The 20,770-nt window shown below is 39.0% G+C and overlaps 1 protein-coding gene across 3 annotated transcripts; it reads left to right on the top strand.

The window, feature by feature from the left end:
* Positions 1-720: 720 nt before the first annotated feature.
* Positions 721-20,671, top strand: lifra (LIF receptor subunit alpha a). Of its 3 annotated transcripts, XM_038702504.1 has the most exons (19): positions 724-876; positions 2,505-2,619; positions 8,053-8,264; positions 9,374-9,510; positions 10,024-10,177; positions 10,439-10,714; positions 11,026-11,152; positions 12,213-12,346; positions 12,497-12,639; positions 13,071-13,224; positions 13,782-13,846; positions 14,181-14,415; positions 14,679-14,864; positions 15,147-15,248; positions 15,404-15,553; positions 15,783-15,923; positions 16,162-16,255; positions 16,472-16,538; positions 16,714-20,671. In XM_038702504.1, the coding sequence occupies exons 3-19, from the start codon at positions 8,162-8,164 to the stop codon at positions 17,413-17,415; spliced, it is 2,970 nt and encodes a 989-aa protein (XP_038558432.1). In that variant the 5' UTR covers positions 724-876; positions 2,505-2,619; positions 8,053-8,161; the 3' UTR covers positions 17,416-20,671. The 3 variants fall into 3 exon arrangements, with proteins under 3 accessions (XP_038558431.1, XP_038558432.1, XP_038558433.1); XM_038702503.1 differs by lacking the exon at positions 2,505-2,619 and having other exon boundaries at positions 721-876; XM_038702505.1 differs by lacking the exons at positions 724-876; positions 2,505-2,619 and adding an exon at positions 6,897-6,986.
* The last annotated feature ends 99 nt before the right edge of the window (positions 20,672-20,770 follow it).

The raw sequence follows: 20,770 nt of genomic DNA, 5'->3' as shown, positions 1-20,770 counted from the left end.
ATTTATAGTATCTATGTACTACATGCACTACTGGACCTGGAATCAGAATTTCTGCACATATATTTGCAAAATTTTCTACACAATGCACAATTCATGTATTGTGTATATGTGCTGCCTCTGCCTTTTCTTGTGCTGATGTGATGTGTGAATTTCCACCCATGAGATCATAAAAGCCTATATGATCTTGTCTGTTGTCTAAATTAATAAATCTGAACAAACGGCCATTATACAACAAAAGCAATTTACAGAGTTTGGTTTCATGTGATAAAATTAGATTGGAACACATTGTTGCTTTTAACCTCAGTTTGATCATATTAAATGAGACTCATCAGGCTGGAAATATGCTTAATTCTATTGCATTAATGATTTCAACCACATCATCAGTCTTAATGATCAATTCCGTAATTATTTGGTTGAGAAGCTGTACAGTACAGATACAAATCAATACACAGAAACATTTACATCATGTTGTCATGAATGTTAAAATCATTCGTTAATTTTTTTAATGAGCATCACTCCATACTCCACTTGACAATCCAGTAAAATCGGCTCCAACAGAGTCCTCTATTTTTTTTTCAACAGAGTCCTCGCGGTGGTCTGGACTGGGCGGATGTCGTCGTCGATGGTCTATCTTCTCGTCTTTCCTTTGAGTCTTAAACGCATCACGACAACGCCCTCTCTCTCGGTTTAGTCGAAGCCCATTGGTCAGTGCAAGCGTCAATCAAACGCATTGGCTCGCTCTATTCCAGTAATCCCAACCTTAGGATACATTGGGAATGGTGGAACCATTACTGTCTGGGACAGGTTATTTAAGAAGCCGGATTATTGTACATATAACCGAAACACAACTGAAAAGGATATCTTCCTAAATCGAAGGTAATTTTGGTGTTATTTGTGAACTCATAATAACATTTAATGTTAGTTCGTAGATTGCAGCTAACAGTTATAGCTAGCAGCAGTGTTTTTCCAAACATGAGTGGCCTTTCTGCGTGTGTGTGGTGGGGTGCTGGCTCGCTAAGTGAATTCAAAATGACCTTTATAACTCAGTTTGTCCAATTTAAGTACACTAGTGCCCTTGATAAAATGTTGTTAAAAATGATAACTAACGTTACATTTAACGTTGTAAGGAAACCACCGTCTGTCCGTTGTTTGTGAGACTTTTAACGGTAATTTATGTTACCCATCATGTTGTCCAGCTGCTAACTAATGCTAATGATGCAAACCGTCACGAGATGATGCAGTTTGGGATACCTATGTATTAGCCACTTTTCCTGGAGGAGAAGAATCAGAGTCAAACAATTTCTATTACACATGGATCTTTACTAGGTGTTGAGTGAGCAGCCAAATAATAATAATAATAATAATAATAATATTGTGTAGTTGGGGCCCCAGAGGTGTGATGTACACTATGATAATGTATTTTCGTCGTCATGGTTGTTTTGCTCACAGATTGATAAATCAGATTAACAGATTACCCAGCCAATGTGCTACACTATGGATCCCACAACTTGTTCTCAAAAAGATAAGGACCATCAGTTTTAAACTAGTGAAGCTACCCTGAAAAAATAAAGGTTAGAAAAAAACTAGGCTATATTGCAAACAAATATATTGTGATGCTCAAATATGGTCTGCAAGCACAAAAGAAGAGTTGTTGTGTCTCTGCAAACAGAAAACTGGGTGGGTATATTATCTCATGATATATACATAAGATTTAGATCATGTAATAAGATGAAGAAGCCTACTCAGCAGATTGCTACTTTTACAGGTGACAGCTCATTGTAATTATTATTATTATGAGATGATTTCAGCCCTATAACACTTAAAAAAAAAAAAAAAAAAAGAATAAAGGTGCTTCTAAAGGAGATGGTTAAAGTGGATCAGCTATCATCCCATCAGTATGTTACAGTGATATTGTCTGCACCTGCAAAGGGGAGACAAATGCTGCCTGTTAGTACATTGTAAACATTTACATGTATTTGCTTGGTCATCTACAGTATGGGTATTACCCTAGATACTTTTACCACTTCTCCCTCCCCTGGTGCAGTCTTCCCCTTCAGTTTTTCAGCAATAAGGAACAGGAGTTTTTTGTGCTGTATCGTGTTCCTAATGTCATGATGGAATAAACATGTTGTAGTCCTATATGAGGGTGCATTGTAAAACAGTTGGTTAGTTTTCATGCTACATTCAGTCTTTCTAGCATGATTCAAGACTAGAAACACTGAACATTACTCACCATAACTGGATGAATGTAAGGCGTCTTCTTGTACCTGGCAGGACAATAGCGGCCCTGTTTGTGTTTTTTTTTTAACACCAGTCACTTGGCTGTGTTTATGCTAAAAAAGATCAGACTAGTTTGTCTTTTGGGTGAGGTGGTTGGGCTGGCATGCTTTTGGTGCTCAGTGTATGTTTTTAATTGTCTAAAGCCAGTCATTTAGAAGCAAACATCTAAAAGCAAATTGTGTATTTTTAAAGTGACTTTTTCCCCCCATTTCCTGTTGCTTTAGATTTACATTTACATTCATAAAGGATTACAGGGAAAAGGGAAGGAAGGAAACGGCGTTTGGTTGAGTTCCAAAAGCTACACACGCACAGAGAACTGAATGTCCCTTCTCCACTGAGGTCAGAGCACCGACATTTCACACTGACACAATCATCTGTTAACTCTCTCTGGTTTTCACTTATTATCTCAGTAGCATCCGGTCTTCCTCTTGTCCCATTCAAAGGTCAGGCATAATTAGCAGCAAACTAAGCTCGTGTTTCAAAATGCCACCACACTTATAGTATACTAGAGGCCCTCTGTGCTTATTTCTTTGGTTCTGGTGGTTGTCGTATGACAGCGTAATGACAGTGTTGCTGAGTGTAGGCCGAGAACAAGTCTTGCCTGGGTTTGGCTTCAGCTTCCATCCTACATACTTTTAGTAAAGACAATGCTATCAGATGTTATGATCTTTCTTTTCTTTTCTTTTCTTTTTTAATGTAGTTGTGATCGTAAGGTGTTTTTAAGGGTGGTGGCTGTGTATGCAAATGTATAAAGATAAAAAAAACTCTTAGGTCATATCTACTACTGCCTGGGGCAAAATACATATTGACTAAACACAATCTGATGTCTGTTGTGTGATGAAACTTTAAGCTTGTTGTAGTGTTTTCCATGAGTAAGTTTTTTTTGTTTTGTTTTTTCTCCAAGCAGTGTAGTGTGTAGTAATTTTGGCTTTGGCTCTTGTTCATTTTTATTTTTATCCTGGTTTTGGTTGAAGCAGGGATGTCATTCAGGATGTCTTTTAGACTGAAACTAGTGCTGAAGCAGTTGATAGGTCAATCAGTAGATTGACTAAATATTAATCAGTGACTTTTTTTTGTCACCATTGAAACATCATTTATCATATATAAATATCAAACCTTTGAGACAAGACAAAACAAATAAAATGGAAACCTGTAGTGGCCATTTGTTATTATTCTTTATGACATTTTACCCAAAATAATTTGATTTAACAAAAATGAATCTATAAATGATGTGATAGCAAACCAGGGCGATGTTAGCTGAAACATAAAATGGTCATTATGTGAAGTAAAGTAACCCAGCCAACACACATACACACTCACTGAAAGAAAACACACATCATTTTGCATGTGCCAGTAACTGTGGATATATTCAGATTTCACAGAAATAGTAAACTAGGGACAAGCAAGGCCTTTTGAGTGAATTTGGAATCTGAAAAATGATTTGCATCAGAGGGTAGTAAAGTCCTGCACAGTGTATTTTTCATGGGAGTATACCTGAACAATTTCAGTGGCAAAGGGCTGCCTGACATGGCTGAATAGTCAAACAGAATGGTGGCAAAGTCCATGTGGAGAGAGGAGGCAAAATCCAAATCATGATGTTGTTCTTTTTAGGTGAGTCTGTTCTTTCCTAAAATAGGACTACAGCAGGCATACAGATGAGGTTTAGGCTTGGTTTTATAAGCAGCAACACTACCCATGTAGATTGTGGTCATATTCATTACTGCTGCAAGGACAATGACCAGTGCCCAGCAGAGAAGTATTGATTTGTGTGTTGGTGTACATTTGCGGCTATCAGTTTCTTGGCTAGATTTCCCAGAATCTACTGTTTTTTCCCGACTTCCCATCAGTGCACTATGTTTGTTTGTTTTTCTGTTCTTTTTATATCAAGTCTCAGGTGGTTGTAGGATATATTGAAGTTGGAAAAAAAATTCTTCTTTAGGATTCAGGACCTCTAAATCAAATAACTGCTCTTTTTATGTTACTGGCTCAGAAACCATTTGGGTGCATGCACATACGTGTGAAACGTTGACTCCGAACAGCTGTATTTATGTTGAGCCATGCCTCCACATTTCATCTGGAGGTGATGCTTTTTAAACTAGGGACACACTAGAAGCCTTTTAAAATCACTTGTGTTAAGAAGTGTTCAAACTGATGAAATAACATTACATATAAGGATTGTAGTGATCTTTTTTTGGCTTCAGAAATTACTGCTGTGTAGAGACTCTGCAGTATTTACATTGTATTAATTTAGCAGCAGCCCGCCAGTTGTTCTACTGCCATAAAAATTCACAATAATATCTGTTGTTGTGCTTGTACAAAACAAACAACTGGAGTTTATATGTAGGCTTCATGTCTGAATAGGAGCTCACTTAAAACAAGATGTGAAACCACTTAAGAAGCCAGCAGGAAAAGCACATCCAAGATTTGAAATTCCTCTCTTACTCTTGCACCTTTCTAGTCTTTTCGACCACTCAAAGCGCTTTTACACTACATCTGCATTCACCATTCACACACAGAGCCTAAGTGCTCAAACAGAAATGATCACATTCATGCACTGGTGGAACAATCGCCAGGGGCAATTCGGGGTTCAGTATCTTGCCCAAGGACACTTCGACATGCAGCCTGGAGGAGCCGGGGATTGAACCGCCAACCTTAACGGGCAACCCGCTCTATTTCCTGAACCACAGCCCGGTAAACAGTAAAGAAATGCACAATAAATAGATAGTACGTAATAAAAATAAATGCATAAAATATAGACCTGGTAAATAAAAGTTAGCCAAACACTGGTCTAAACAGGGGTGTTTTTCCTGCCTTTGGAAGTAATCCACAGAATTAGCAGACCGTTAAGGGTGCCGGGCAGAGCAGTCCAGAGTTTGGGTGCTGTTGCCTCTAAAGCTTCATCACCACAGGGCCTAAAGCGTGTGTGCGTGGGAGAGACAACAGGTTTTGCTTGTTAGACCTAAGAGAGCGAGCTGATGAGTAAGAGGGTAGTAGTTCAGTCACATATGCAGGACCGTGCAGTGCTCTGCAAGTAAAAATGACAATCTTGAACTGGATCCTATATGCAAAAGGGAGCCAGTGAAGAGATCTTTGTATAGGGGTGGGGGACCTTGTGGCAACGGTCTGGGTTACCTGCAGAAGATCAAAAGGCAGATATGCTAAGACATGATAAGTGTATCACAGAAGTTGATGTGAGATGAAATGTATGCGTGTACAAGCATCTCTACAGATCTCAGTTCACTAATATTTCTTATTTGGACAAGATGTGTTTTGTTAAAATGTTCACACTTCACTGGTCTTTTTAATGTATTAAAAGGTTTTTGAAACGTCCCCTGGAATATTTTTTTAATCTGACCTACACAGGAGCTTTATTATTTACAGAACACTCTTGTTTTTATCAATGATTGACTGGGTCTAGATGAAAATGAAACTAAACTAAGTGCGACTTGGAATGAAACCTCAAGCAGGCAGTTGGATAAACAAGCTGAAAAGCTGCTCCTGTCCTCCTTCCCCGTAATGTAAGCTTTCTCTTTGGAATCGGTGTGTGTTTGTTTGTGTAGCTTCATGTGAAGTGCCATCATGGGCTGCAAGTCTTTGGCACATGTAGCAGCTTGTTTTGCCCCTTTCACTCTGAAAGGAAAACAACTGTAAATCATCCACCATGGTCTTTAAAAAACATTTCCAGAAATTGGGAGCAATGTTGTGTTTTATTATTGCATTGTCATTTTTAGGCAGGTTAGTATTTGACTCTCTTATAAAGTTACCTGTAATGGATTTTGCATGTGTGTTTGTGTATGCCTGTGTTGATTTTTTTACATGTTGTTGCAGTAACGTGCTTGGCCAAGAGCATTGTTTAATCAAGCTACCAATCTGTCTGAGGCCTGCCCCAGCCTGTCTCAAGGGAAACCAGACAGACTGCACCAAGTATCTATGACAGTTAAACACACAAATAACAGAGAATTAACTACACAAACGTGCACGTGCAGGCTCATTAAGGCCGAGACTCATATTAAAGTTATTGCAACATCTCCTTTTGTGTTTTAATCAGGCATGATGCTTTTGTTGTTCTGGTTTTAGAGAATCACGTAATGCACAGGCTAAGCTTTGACCTTGTATTCCCTATGTAGATGTTTTTGCAGTAACCTGTTTTTTTCAGTATGTCCAGCTGAAACCATTTGTATGCCCATTGTTACATTTATTTTTGCACTATTACTAATATGATTTTGTTAAATCCATCTGTATGCAAGTATTGCATTGCAAGTATTTGACTACTGAAGTAATAAGGGCTTCAACTAACGATAATTTTCATTATAGATTAATCTGCTGATTATTTTCTGGTTTCATCAAGTAATCATTTGGTCTTTAAAACTTCAGAAAATGGTCAGACCAACAGTCCAAAAAAGATAAAAGGTTTATTATCACACAAGATAAAGAAAAGCAGGAAATCCTCACAATTACGATGCTGAAGACAGCGTTTGGCATTTTTGCTACAAAATGTAATTATCAAAATAGCTGCTGATACATTTGTTTCATCTCTGTTCTTAATCTTGTTAACTTGCTGTAAATGTTTCAGTGAACAGTACTGTCACTTATCACTTGTTTATTCCATAACATCGCTGTAGTCACCAAGTATGCAGTTGTAGCGGACAGCCAGCGAGCAAGTTGTGACAGCGCAGCTTTCTGGCTAAAGGTGCCTGTGGAAGGAGGTGTGTAGATACTAAAAATGGAAACATTGCTACCTTCAAATTCACTTGTATCTTATTTGCTCCCAGCTGCCCTGAAATTGGTGTGTTTGAGCAAAGGTTTGAGTCTGAGGGTCTGTCATGCATGCAGTACAAATGAAAGCTCCTGTGTACTTGGAAGGTGGCTGGTAGTTGATAGTTTGGGAAGTGTGCTATTCATTTCTGAAGTAATGTTTCACAGCACAGTGTAACTTTACGCATTTGGATGTATATATCTGATTTAAATAATACTGAAACTGAAATGATGCTGAAAGTAGAAGTTAAATGTGCTTGAACGTGTAACACTAAGGCATGTTCATTTGTACAGTACCTAATAAGTTCCAAGTGTTGAGACCTCCAGCTGTCAGTGTTCTTTGTCCCCAGCTTTACTGTCTCTGTCTACTTGATCACCATCTGGCTATTCACAATACTAGCCTTCAACATTTGAGAAGAGGAGAGGTGAATTGGATAAGCAACACATGCAAGCTTTATATATAACAGCATTCTCTGACTCGTGTGTTTCCACATCTTGCCTGAAAGCAGCCACCTGAGAGATGTGTTTTCTTGTGTTAATGTAAAATGTGGCTCTTTTCCAGGCAGTGGTACATCTGGTTACATTCATACAACCTACACAGTTGGCAGGGAATCATTGCAGATATTCAAAACTGTGCGACAGATTGTAGCTCCTCCCCCAGAACTGACAAGAGCAAACTAACCAAATCTCCAGAAACATTTTAGGACATTTCTGTGCATGCCAGAATATTCCATGAATAAGGGCATCATGTTGGTATGACCACCACTTTAGTTTAACTGCTCTCAGCCTGACACCACCTTGATAGTATAAATAGCACTGTGTGTTGACATTCAGGGAGTTTTTAATTTAAACAAAATAGGTTTTCCAGTTAGCTGACAAATCTTTGCTTTCTCCGCTTGAATTTGGTTGAATTTCCTCGTAGCTTAGGTGTTACCTTTTCTTTTTTTAAATAATGTTTGTGTTTTAGCAGATCTCTACATTTACCATTGTTTTTTCTTCTGCTGTCTTTCCCCACAGGACAGCCTCTCTCTGTGTCTTGCCTCTCAGGATGTCTAGCATGGTGTTACTGTAGTGAAGGGTCCACCACCTTAGCATTAGTAGACAGTAACTCATTCAGCTGATCACCATGCCTTGCTTGGTCAGTCCCAGCTCAAAGCCCAACTGGAGCCCTGTCTTGCTCATCTGTGTTCTCCTGGGCCTCTCATCTATACACATTCTTGCTAAAGATGGTAAGATGGTAACTACATTATACCTGTGACATTCTGAGTCATGGCCAAAAATATGGGCACCACTGCATGTTTGTCACATAATGCACTACTTCTCCCAGAATTTTGTTGCCATTACAAATGCTTTGGTATTCTCATGCTTATTTATTTTGTTTGCATTGGAACAACACAAAAAAAGCAGAGAAAAAAAACACACATCTGAAACATTCCACACAGAACTCCAAAAATGGACAAAATGATTGGCACCCTCAACTTAATGTTTAGTAGCACACCCTTTTAAATAACTGAAATCAGTCGCCTCGTGTAACCATCACTGAGTTTCTTACACCCCTGTGCTGGAATTTTGGACCACTCTTCTTTTGCCAACTGCTCCAGGTCTTTGAGATTTGATGGGTTCCTTCTCCCAACTACTTGGTGAGATCTCTCCACAGGTGCTCTGGGATTTAGATCTGGTCTTACTGCTGGCCACTTATGAACTCTCCAGTGCTTTGGGGTGCTTTTTGAAGTATGCTTGGGTCCTTGTCCTGCTGTAAGATGACTTTCTTTATCCACGAACAACCCTTTGTTGCAATCTTTCATCAATTTTTTTGCGCACAGTGACACAGAAACATTAAGATGTCTGGAGATGAACTTGTAGCCTTAAGATTGTCCATGCTTTTCCAAACTTTTGGTTCTTGAATTCTCAGACAACTCTTTTCTCTTCTTTCTTTTGTCCATGCATAGTGTGGTATACACAGACACACAACTCAGAGGTTCAGTTAACCTTTCTCCATTTTAACTGGTTATAAGTGTGATTTCAATATTTCCAGCACATGTGAATTGCTACAGGTGAGTTTATTTATAAATTAAAGGAGCATCACATGCTTGAAACAATTAATTCTGAAGATGGTGGAAAGGTGCCAAACTTTTGGTCTAGTCCATTTTTGGAGTTCTTTGTGCAATGTGTCAGATTTGGCTTTTTTTGTGTTGTTCCAATGCAAACAAAAAAAGAAACATGAGAATGCCAATGCATTTGTAATTGTGACAATAGCTGATTGAAAAGCTGATCTTTGCTGATTTAAACTTGTGTTGAGTCTGTTTATTAATCACGTCCCAACCGCTTTTTTCTCCAGTGCCTTCTGTACCCCAGCAGGTGAGCCTGTCAGCCAACATGCTTACACAGCAACTATCCATATCCTGGCTGGGAGGAGCGGCCACAACCTTTGACCTCATAATTCTAAGAACTGAACTCAATGAAACTGTCTTTTACGTAAGAACATTTATTTTTTTTGTTAATTTGTTATTAACAAATTTATATTACAGTTTGGTACATTCTCACGTGAAAGGAGCCTACAGTGTAGCCCGGCCGTTTTTTGAGTCTGATATTTGAGAGCTTAAAAAATCTGATAATTATATACCAGCCAATATTTGTTTTTTGTTTTTTAAACATAAACTCGCTGGTGGGCAAACTATAGAAGGGTGATGCTGCTTCAAAACATATCTTTGGCATCTCTGTCAGATTTCTGCACTCTAAATTCTTGTCATTTATTGGCTGATACAGATATATATGTGCAATGAGCTAATTATTGGCCATTTTCTCAGACTCTAAAAGCAGCTTTCAAAGCCATATTTAGTTAATTTGCCTCTGCAGCACATTATATAATAATTCAGAAGAGTTGGTTTGTTTTCCTGCTTGAACTATGACTGTCATCACCAACAGTCATCTACCAGCTTCATGTTGTGCTGGTTCATTCCCTCACTGTGTTTTGTGTATTACCTGTAGGAGACAGTGTCTGTGGCAGTGAATCAGGTGAGTGGTCAGCACCAGTGGAACTGGACCTCAGTTGAACCTCTGGAGTGTACCTCGCTGTCGATCAGAATCCGCTCAAGAGATGGACAGGCGACAAGTGAATGGAGCAACACTGAGATTCTTCAAGGTCAGACGGGCAGTAATTACACACATAAATACTGCTTTGACTGACTTGTCAATTTGGGATTAACGTACTGCTTAGTTCAGTGGCAGTGAAGGCCATTTCTTATTCAAATTCTTTTTCTCTCTAGAATCTCACTCTTAAGCCAAACAAATGACTTTCCTTTGTGCCTGAATATAGATCTCTATTTATATCTCTTCCTTCCTTCCTTCCTTCATTTGAAAATTTTAAACACTGCTCTTTTCATTCTCCCTCACTCCTTTTCAGGAAACGATCTCCCCAGCAATGAGAAATTCCAAATGTACCCCCAGGACAGAGTTGCACCTGTGGGGGCCAACACCACCTTCTGTTGCATTGTAGAAGAGGGGAAGTTCTTTGGAACCATCACCTATGGCACCATAGCAATGAACACAACACGACTGAGTAGGCGAAGTTACGCCACTACAGCAGTTAATCAGGGACCAACCAACAGTACGGGAACCAACGTCTTCTGTCAGAACAACCTGAAGACAGGCGTGACTGGAACAGTGGTGTTTGTTGGATGTAAGAAGAATGGCTAAGAACTGTGTGATTCGTTGTCATGCCTCAGATTGGTTGGAGTGGCAGAGAGAGAGAGAGAGAATTCAAGAAATGATAGATGTCAGTGTAAATGCAGTTATACAGCCTGTGAAATGGTTTTATATAAGAGTTTATCTGAAGAGATTATTCTTCCAACTTGTCTGTTGGTGGTAAAGATGACTATGTGAAGTGTCTTTCTCTCTTTTAGATAAATCTAGGTAATTATTTATATCTATGTTTATTCATTTAAATACAATTAAGCAAGTAACTAAGTTTCTACTTGTCCCCTTCCCCAGATCCTCCACTGCCCAGTGATTTTGTGTGTGAGACTCGTGACTTAATCTCAGCTGTGTGCCAGTGGAACCAAGGACGAGACACACATTTGTATGGCAAACGAAGAACACGCTACTCGCTGAATAACAGGTACCAGAGCTGCACTCGCAAAAAACAATAAGTTACTTTTAAAATTAGCCAAACCTCAGCTGCGCTTACATGTGTACGGAATAAAACGGCAAGCAACCCAACCTGTAACCTGATACTTTGTCGAAACTGTATGCCGCGGGTTTGGTAGCAGAACTACACACACTGACTCATTCACAAAAAGAAGACTACAGATTCGAGAGTAGGACACAAGCTCAACACACTTGTGACACTTCTAAGATCAATTTATTAATAAATCACAATCAGGAAAAATATTTTATAGTAGGGCAGCTTTTAGTATTCATGCTTAAATCATATACGTGCTATCACAAAATCGTTTGGTTGGTGGGCTTTGCTTTCATATCACAAAGCAACTGTACCATAGTTAGTTGGAACCAGACTAATCTTATCAGGTGGTCTCGGTATGGTTATGCAGTCAACACCAACGAACCAACAAATGGGCAAATGCCAACCAAACCCAACAAGTTAAGTGGAAATTACCATAAGATTTTATCAGTTATTGACACGGTGAAAAAAAATCCTACATAATCAAACATTGGTATCTGTATCTGACTTGCATCCAAAAGCATAACACAGTGTGTTGGAAATCTCAGTGGATAGGGGTGGCAGTGATGCTTTTTTTTTGGCCAGATTCACAGCAGTTTAGGGACAGACCAGGATGTGATACAATGTCACTTTGTTTTTGACTGAATATCCTTGAATTATTTATGATTGTTCCCATTCCCTTTCTGTTGTTTTCTGCCCAGAAAAAAATCAACCAAGAGAAAATCACAAGAAGTGTAAAGCACTTAGACTAAGTAACCCCTTGCTGCTTCTTTGCATCCATTTAATATTGATAGTGGATTGGCTGTCTGCCAGAACTTTTACAGGAATTGGCTGAAGGCTGACCAGAAGAGAAGTTACATTATGAATGTGTTAAACTGTAGTTTAGATTGAGTATCTAAAGTGATCGTATTTTATTGTAATTTAATTTGGTTGTTTTTATTTATGCGCTGTTAGCAAATCCACTGTTTATTTTTAATCTGTTATGTTTGTGTTATAGGACCTGTGCTAGTGGCAGCCTGCTGCAGCAGAACAAGTGTAGTGTGGACCAGTGGGAGGGTAACTGGAAATTGGTAGCTGTGAATCATCTTGGCCAGTATAGCCTCACTGACTCTGCTGAACTGAGTCACAGAGGTAGGTGTATTTGCCCTTACCTTATGAAAATCAATTGATTGATACAGAAGAATTCTTATAAAGTTGATTGTTGAAAGTTGATATTTATAAAAAAAAATTCTAAATACTATACTATATTTTAATTAATTAATTTTTTTTTTACCCTTCCAGTCCATCCGTTAGCACCAGCTAACCTGACCTCTGTTGTCCATGAATGGAATGCCACTCTGCAGTGGCGGTGGACGTACAAGAGCTATTCCTCCCTGGCTCTTGAGTGCCAGGTAGAGCTTACCTCTGAGGGGTACAAAACAATGGTGAGTTGTCTGTGTGTGTTGCATGTTTTTATATCCCGATGGGGACTTTAACTTTAGGTTAATTAACGTTAAGGTTAAGAATGCAGTTGTGATGGTTAGGGTAAGGGGCTAGGGAATGTATTATGTCAATGAGATGTCCCCAAGGGGGATAGAGGAACAAAGTGTGTGTGTGTGTGTGTGTCAGGGGAAGACCACTTGTTTTGCTCTGTCTGTTTCAATGTACAGAACCTTTTTTTCTGTCCATCTTTAATAGTCCTGGTTCTGTATATGTAGTACTACAGTCAGACAATACCACTTCCATTCTTTCACTACATTTCCATTACGACATACCTCATTAGTTTCAACAAATGCAAGCTTGTATCTGCATGTTATCTCCATTATTGTGACATTTGATATACCAAACAGTAATGAAGTCTAATTCATGTGTCCAGCATACCTTCTCTGGTGTGGGTCTGCAGTCGGTGGTTCTATCGGACCTGTATCCTGATGAGGATTACAGTGTTCGAGTCCGCTGCGGTGCTCAGCAGAACCGCTGGAAGTGGGGAACCTGGAGCGATTCATTTTCCTTCAGAACCAACACTTATGGTAAGAGGTATATTTGTGGTATCTCTTTATTTTAGCAGAGTTTTCAGTGATTTAGGGCTGCAAGTAATTTAACTTTTTTATTACTGATTTATGTATTTTTTTAGTGTTTAGAAAAGCATAAATAATCAATTGATTATAAATAGTTGACAACAATTGTTGTCGATTAACTTTCTGCAGATGGACCAATTGTTTCAGCCGTAATATAAATCGACATCAGTCAAGTGTGCTACCAGCATGCTCAGAGCAGTTCATAATGACTTGATCTTAAATCTTACTAATTGCTAGTATAACTAAATGTTTCTTACTTATAAATTGTGATAACTTGTCAGTAACAAAAGACAGTAGACATTTTTTTACTGTAAAGCCCTTCTGTGAAGTCAGTGTGTCCATTAAAAGCCAGTCAACATTTCTTTAAATATGTCCTTTTTTTATTTTTAGTAGTCATCTTCTTTTTGCTCTGTTTATTTCAGCAGTAGAAATGTCACTTAGTTTTTATTATGAAACAGCAGCAGTAGTGCCATTTTTCTTTTTCATTTGTATTTTTTTTGTCTTCTCAGTTCCAGATTCTCCTGATGTGTGGATGTGGATGAACAGAAACAACACTGGGCAGGTCGTTTGGAAGGTAATTTTAGTTTTTTCATCTTTGAAATAAATTGTTTTAGATTTAGATTGCAGTTGTTATTTTTTACTGTGACAAGCATAGATTTACATCATGATCAAGTAAACTACAATCAGATGATGAGCAAGTGCATTGCCTGTCTGGGTTCTTCTGCTTAAGTCCTCATTTATCCTTTGTGTCTGTGTCGTTTCTTCCTTCTTCCTCCCTTTACTCTCATTCTCCATTTTGGCATAAAGAAGCTTGACGTGTTGTGCATCATGAATATCTGACATTGTATATAAATGGTGATTTAAAATACGCTTTTTCTCTCTCCACCATTTCACTTGATTTCTTCTAGCCTCTGACTCGGAGACAGAGTCATGGTCAGATCACAGGGTACGAAGTTACTTTGTGGAGCCCTGAAGAAAATCTACAACACACTGAAACCTTTTCACCGGATACTTCTGTTGCTCCAATCAACCTCACTCAATTTGCTACCTTCAGCAGTGACAAGGTCATAGCAACCGTCATTGCAAAGAATGCTGATGGGGTGTCTCAGCCTGCAAGTGTACTTTTACCTCTACGTTTGACAGGTATGTGGAAATGGAGGGGAGAGTGTGTTTGGAAGGGTTTAGCAAATAAGAAGCAAGTAATAAGGCAAAAGGTGATTGGTTTTATTTATTCTCAAAGGCACAAGTTTAGAGATATGTTTAGTCACGTTTATAGGTATGTAGGGCAACTGGGTGATGGGTTTATTTGGTTCCAACAGTCATGAAACACAGTCAGTTAGTTATAAAAGGAGAATATGAGGACATGCGGTTTTTATATTCCTTTATGCATATTTTCTTCTTTCCAGACGTGGAACCCCTAGCTGTGTCCAGGGCATATTATACGGACAGCGGTTTCCCTCTGTTCTGGCAGAGTGATGCCAACGCGACATGTGGTTATGTGGTAGAATGGCATGATGCCTCCTGCACGTGGAACTGCGCTGTAGAGTGGATCAAGGTGGCTGCTGGAAACACTAATGTCTCCATTGAGTCAGGTATGCCAGCCTTGATGCTGCCTTTAAAAAGACATCAAGCAAGTTTGTAAAAAAAATAGCGCATTGTTTTCAGCATATTTCAAATATTGTATGTATTTCAGCATTCAGCACAGGGTAAAAATGTCACTATCTTTGTCCCTCCCACCATTCTTGAAGAGTCTTTAATAACTTATATTCCCAAACCCATATACTCAACCAAAATCTTGTCTCTAGTATCTGCCAATAAGGGGCTGTCAAATTTGAAATTATACTGTATAATACATAATAATCTCTTTATTTCAGCAAAATTCCAGCCAGGTGTGAGGTACACCTTTTCCCTGTACAGCTGCTCCTCGGAGGCCCCAGAGCTGCTGCAGCGCTGGCAGGGATATACGCAGGAGCTTGGTAAGGATAGCACCGTGTATGGAAAGCTGGTCCTTTTAGAAGAAACAATGATACTCTGCATTTCAATTGCTGACTCTTTAAGTACTCCTTCTCTCTGTTATGTCTCCCATCCTTTTCTTCCGTTTTCTTTCCTCCCTCCCCTCCGGCTTCCACAGTCCCTTCCAGTTCTGTCCAGCTGTCAACCAGACAGCAGGACAGGACTGATATTGTCCTTACCTGGGGAGAGATCCCGCTGGCCAACAGAAGAGGCTTCCTCCTGGGCTACAACATTTACATCAGTAATGGCTCCCATCTCACACTTCTAGGTAAATGTTACAATGTGAAGTGTAAACAATACAGCTGTTATAATACAGTGCTTGAACCAAATACAAAACATGTATAATTAATGTTATTACAATATGCATCAAAATATGTTGTTGAAATGTTGATTTTTTTAGCTCACTTTCCTCCTCATTGCTTCTCTCTATTTCTCCTTCTTTTCTTTCCTTCCTGTGCCTCTCTCCCTTTTTGTTTTTCACCCTGTTCTTTGAATAGCCAGTCTGTCAGACCTAGAAAGCAGGACCTACACAGTAAAAGGTTTCTCCTATAAGGACTCCTATAAATTTACTGTCAAGGCCTACACCTCAGCCGGCGAGGACACAGGCGGCACTTCCTCCATAACGCTGGAGCCATACAGTATGTGAATGTATAGTTATATCTGTATAGCTGTGACTGGAAATTAACATTTGTGTTTATTCTACAATTTTTACTATTCTTATTATTTGAGGCTACAAAAGATGCTCTTGTACAGTATTATTTTAAATGCTCACAGGTAGCCATTTGAGTTCAGTTTACAGAGTGATTTATACTCAAAAGTAGGAAACAACAATCCCCTTACTTAAAGTTTAATATTTCTACTGTCTTGTGCTGACAGCTGATTGGCTGATCCTGGAAATCTTGACTTCTCTGGGAATCATAACCTTATTCCTCTCCTTTGTGACCTTCATTTGCTACAACAAAAGGAAATGGTGAGCCTGTTATGCTCCTATCTTGTATTTCTCTCCTGTTTGTGTGTGTTCCATAAATAGTGTACACAAAGCAACATTTGTAAAGATATCTACCACATTGCTGAAAACCCTGAATAAGCAGCAGCTTATTTTCTAAACTGTATCGAGGAGGAGCTATTACTTTAATTTGTATAGGCTTTTGATGACAATGTATGTTACATTTTGCTTTGTCACCAGGGTGAAAAAGGCGTTCTATCCAGACATACCTGAGCCTAAGCTGCCCGGTGATTGGTCCAGGACACAGGTACGGAATCAGCCTAATCCGGTCTGATCCTCACGACTTAAGTCTTTGTGTGGTAATTCCATAAATAGAACTAACTAGTTTTGTGGGTTTAAAAAAAAAAAGAGAAGCCAATGAGGCAATTTCCTCCCCCTAAACTGACTCACTAAAGTTTTTAATGACTCTGTCTGTCTCATAGGGGCCGTTGGATTTGAAGCCGTCTCCCCACAGTATGGTCCACGTTGTAGAAAAGCCTGATTGGGATTCTAATAAAGAAATGCTTGTCGTCATTCCTGAAGAAGATGAGGATGACGAACGGCAGGGGACAGGAGACGAGCCAGTTGACACAGATGAGCCAACGTCTTTACGCTACTACAACCAAGTGGTAGATGAGCGGCCCATAAGACCGTTTTTCCCAGACTCCTCTGCTTCCTCTGCATCTTCTTTGGATTCGGCACGCACCGATGTGACGTACACAGGGATTCAGACCTCTGGGTCTTCTTTGGTCTTCCAGCTGGATCCACAGGGCTCCTCTGAGGGCCACCAACCTCAGGCTGATCTGTCTGTCAGCTATGGAGGTGGAGGTGGAGGAGCGGGTTACCGGCCCCAGATGCAAGCTAGAGCCCAAAGTGATGACTTGGACCTAGCTTCACACGAGCCTTTCCTAGAGCCCCAGGCTACCAGTGCTGGGGGCTACAAACCCCAGAGCTCCTGGCATATGGACTCCCCCGTGGAGGCCGGGGAAAGTGATGGCCTGGCACCCTCTCTGGGATCCCCCACCTCGGTTGCTTCCACTCAGTTCCTCCTTCCTGATGGAGAGGAACAAGAAGATAAGAAACGACAGCCGTCATCATCTGCAGCATCCTGGTTCTCCAGCCTGCTGTCATCCACAAAACCGTGATATCATCTGTCTCTCTCACTACTAGCAGCCAGGCCAGGGAGGTTAACACAAAACTTAAAGATTCATTACTGTTACTGTCAAAAAAAAACGTAACCCAGATGGTCTAGGTAAATATCCCGTCTGATGTAGCACTACATTGTTACAGTTGCACATTGACAGCAGATTAAGTATGCTATTTCAGGTGTTTATTCCAAACATACAGAAACACACATATAGTTAATTTTCTCTTTTATGCAAATATATAATACATTAACATCTGTATATTTATACGTCAAAACATTTCTATTCTGACAACGAATCTCTTAAAAACAATTTCTTCATGCCTCTTTTCCACCATATTTATTGCACCCCCTGGCAACCTGGTGGCCTGGTTACTTCCTCACACTGCCTTTTTCTGTGACTCCCTGTAAAAGGGCATTTAGCAATGGCATATACTGTGTTTCAGTTGAGTATATCCAGTGTCCAGTAGCTTGCATTTCAAATGTTATTTTGTTTTTTTTTATCTTTTGTGATGTGAACTTTACTACACTACAGAAGGAAACTGAAAGCAAGAAACTTTCAAACCAAAATGACGACACAATAACAGTAAAAGACATTTTTGGAAGAACACTACAAAAGTTGACTGAAACCTTCCTCTCATTAATATCCCTGTCTTCTTTTGGTCGACCATTTGGTTCATCTTGCCTGTTTTCTTTCCTGACAGCTGATGAGCTACTGAAAGGCTGTAAAAAAAAAAAAAAAAAAGTAAAAAAAAAAGAGAGAAAATAAGATTTTAAGGGTATGTAAAGATGGCAAGGCAAGCTCTCATCCTTATAGACGTGATCTATTTTTCACAAATTACTGTCTGAACAATGAAATGTTTATTGAAAGATGAACTTATGAAAGAGAACACTCATATATACAGGAGTGGTGCTTTCCATTATGGTCTGGAATTGCTTTGGATATACACTGATATAAGCTAGAACATGAAAACTGATGTAATTTAATGAACAAACACACTATTGTGTTTTATGTAACTTTGAGTGTTGTTGTTTTGTCTTCCTTAACCAGTAGAGGTTTTTTTTCAGTATTTTTTTATTTCAGACAGGCCAGTGTCCTTTTTTTAATATTATGTGTTGAGCATTATAATCAAGCTGATGATTGGTATTGAACAAATTGAGAAAGAACCTGGATGGGTAATTACTATGTTTAAATTTCCTACAGAAATGGAGTGCTTCCAGTAATTTGCACCGTATCACCTTTCACACACTGCCTTGCTCCTAAATATTATGTATAATGAAAAAGAATATTTTACAGTAATGCAAGTCAGAACTGATCAGACGTGTATTGTATCAGACATACAGATTCCACTGGCACTAAGCGTAATGTACAAGACGTCTGTTTTAATCACTTTTAGTATGTGCTGAAATTTCTAGTTGCATTAAAATGGCCGTGATGTTACTCTCAGCCCTCTCAGTATATTTTTGTTGATGTGAAGAGTTTTTCTTTGAACCCGATGCTTTATTTTAAATCCCAGAGAGATGGCTGATAATGTATTTGATGTTGATTTGCTGTGCTTGGAAGCTTGTTTACTTTTTGGGATCTCTACAATGCATTTAAAAGTTGTTGTTTTTTAAATGTATCTTTTCATTGGATTTCTTTCCTCCTGAAAGCCTTTGTGATTGGAAAAGGGGTCAGAGGGGAAAGCATATATCGGGAAATGGCCGAAAACTTTCCAAAATACTATTATTTAGTTTTTGTTGACAAAAATGTGGGGAAAATTACCTTGTGGCTATTGGCTGCTTGACAGCACTTTGGCATCTCCATAATGGTGTCAAATACAGGCCACTAATTGCCCAAGTACACTCCACATACTGCTCTCTACTCATGTGTACATTGTGGATGTTGGGATGCACCATTAGCTAGGCTTCCCGAAAGCATCATTATGCAAATGTTATCATATTCTTCAGAGTCGGGCCCTGTTTTGCCTGTGTGGTAGCCTGTGGTCTATTGTTTCTCAGTGCCTCCAGCCGCCAACAAGCTTTAAGTAAAACTACTGTGACATGAATGATGACTTTATGAGTAACTATAATTGATCGAGTCACTGATGAACTGGTAACAGGCAGGCAGTCCTCTTTGACTACTGAGAAAAATATATCTCTATTTTTCTTTTGACTTGTATCACTGATCTGAATTTTACCTTAATGGGGGAAAAATGGTTAAAATAATGTGTCAAAAGCTTTATTTTGCACCTGTGAAATTGAGTAAAGAGTGAACCAACCAGTTGCATTGTGTAAGATCAGTGATCACTTCAAGGCAGTGGTAAAGGGTGGATGTAGTTTTGAGTATTTAAACATGGCTGCAGATTGTATCCTTTGAAGCCTGCTTTTTCAAACAAGCAGGGCTTTGGAGACTTGCCTATGAACGCGATGTGTTACATGCTTTTTTTGTTGATTTGGATCAACAAAATGGCACCTATTTTTTCTCTAAATCTTTGTTTTTATACAACTAACTGTACATATTTTCTTTTATTTGTTCCCTTCTAACAATACAAATCATAGTGATATTCCTATACTACAACAGGCAGAGTTAATGTTGACTAACCAGCTTTCTTGAGAGAAGCAAATGTATTGCTAACACCAGATATTCATGGAGTCCTATGAAATGTATGTATGTTTGTCGTGTGCTTGGAAACACATGGAATCCTTTTTAAATGTCTCTGAATAGTCATGTAAACTGAATTAGACTTAAAATAGTTTAGCCTGCTTTGCATTGTTATCACATCAGTGTCGCTTTGTCAGACACAGTGTAAGTAAGGCCAGATTACTCACCATGCAGACTCATACATGGCAACAATTTTACGTTCAGTCCACTATTTATTTCCGTTGTCCATCCACATTTTTAATTGTAACCTGTTTACTCTTGCTGCCTTACACATCTTCATCTCTGGCCCTACATGTTATTGCAAAATCGGTGCATACTGTATAAACTGTTACTACGAAATAGTTGCCCTTTAAAGATCCATGTTTGTTAGCCCTGACTTTAAAAAACTAACACTGACTAATGTGCATGCCAACTTGACTGTAGTATTGTGCACCTGTAAAAGGCTTTCATTCCTGAAAATGCTTTAAATTTCATGATATTTTGCAGAATATTTTACTATTGATTAAATGAAAAGAGACCGTGAAGTGCTTCTGAGTGAATAAATAAATGTTAACACTAATAACACAAAATGAAATGCTACTTGTTTAAAGGCAATAAAGTTATTTGTCTGGCACTTTGTCAGTGTTTGTCACTTTTCCACATGTCTAATATCTCCACAGAAATGCAGTGGTGGATGAAGAGTTCAGATCCTTTACTTAAGTGATTACTAACA

The sequence above is a fragment of the Micropterus salmoides genome, unplaced genomic scaffold (assembly GCF_014851395.1).
Source record: "Micropterus salmoides isolate LMB-PRFRI ecotype aquatic unplaced genomic scaffold, ASM1485139v1 Ms_hic_scaffold_7, whole genome shotgun sequence".
Lineage (NCBI taxonomy): Eukaryota > Metazoa > Chordata > Actinopteri > Centrarchiformes > Centrarchidae > Micropterus > Micropterus salmoides.
Note: the sequence above shows the minus strand (reverse complement) of the source record. Positions and strands in the feature narration are given on the sequence as shown.

Excerpts from the sequence above, each read along its gene's own strand:
- lifra (XM_038702503.1), top strand. The coding sequence starts at position 8,162 with ATGCCTTGCTTGGTCAGTCCCAGCTCAAAGCCCAACTGGAGCCCTGTC. Across the intron at positions 13,225-13,781 it reads CTTCAGAACCAACACTTATG|TTCCAGATTCTCCTGATGTG; the intron begins GTAAGAGGTATA and ends TTGTCTTCTCAG. Across the intron at positions 14,416-14,678 it reads TTTACCTCTACGTTTGACAG|ACGTGGAACCCCTAGCTGTG; the intron begins GTATGTGGAAAT and ends TCTTCTTTCCAG.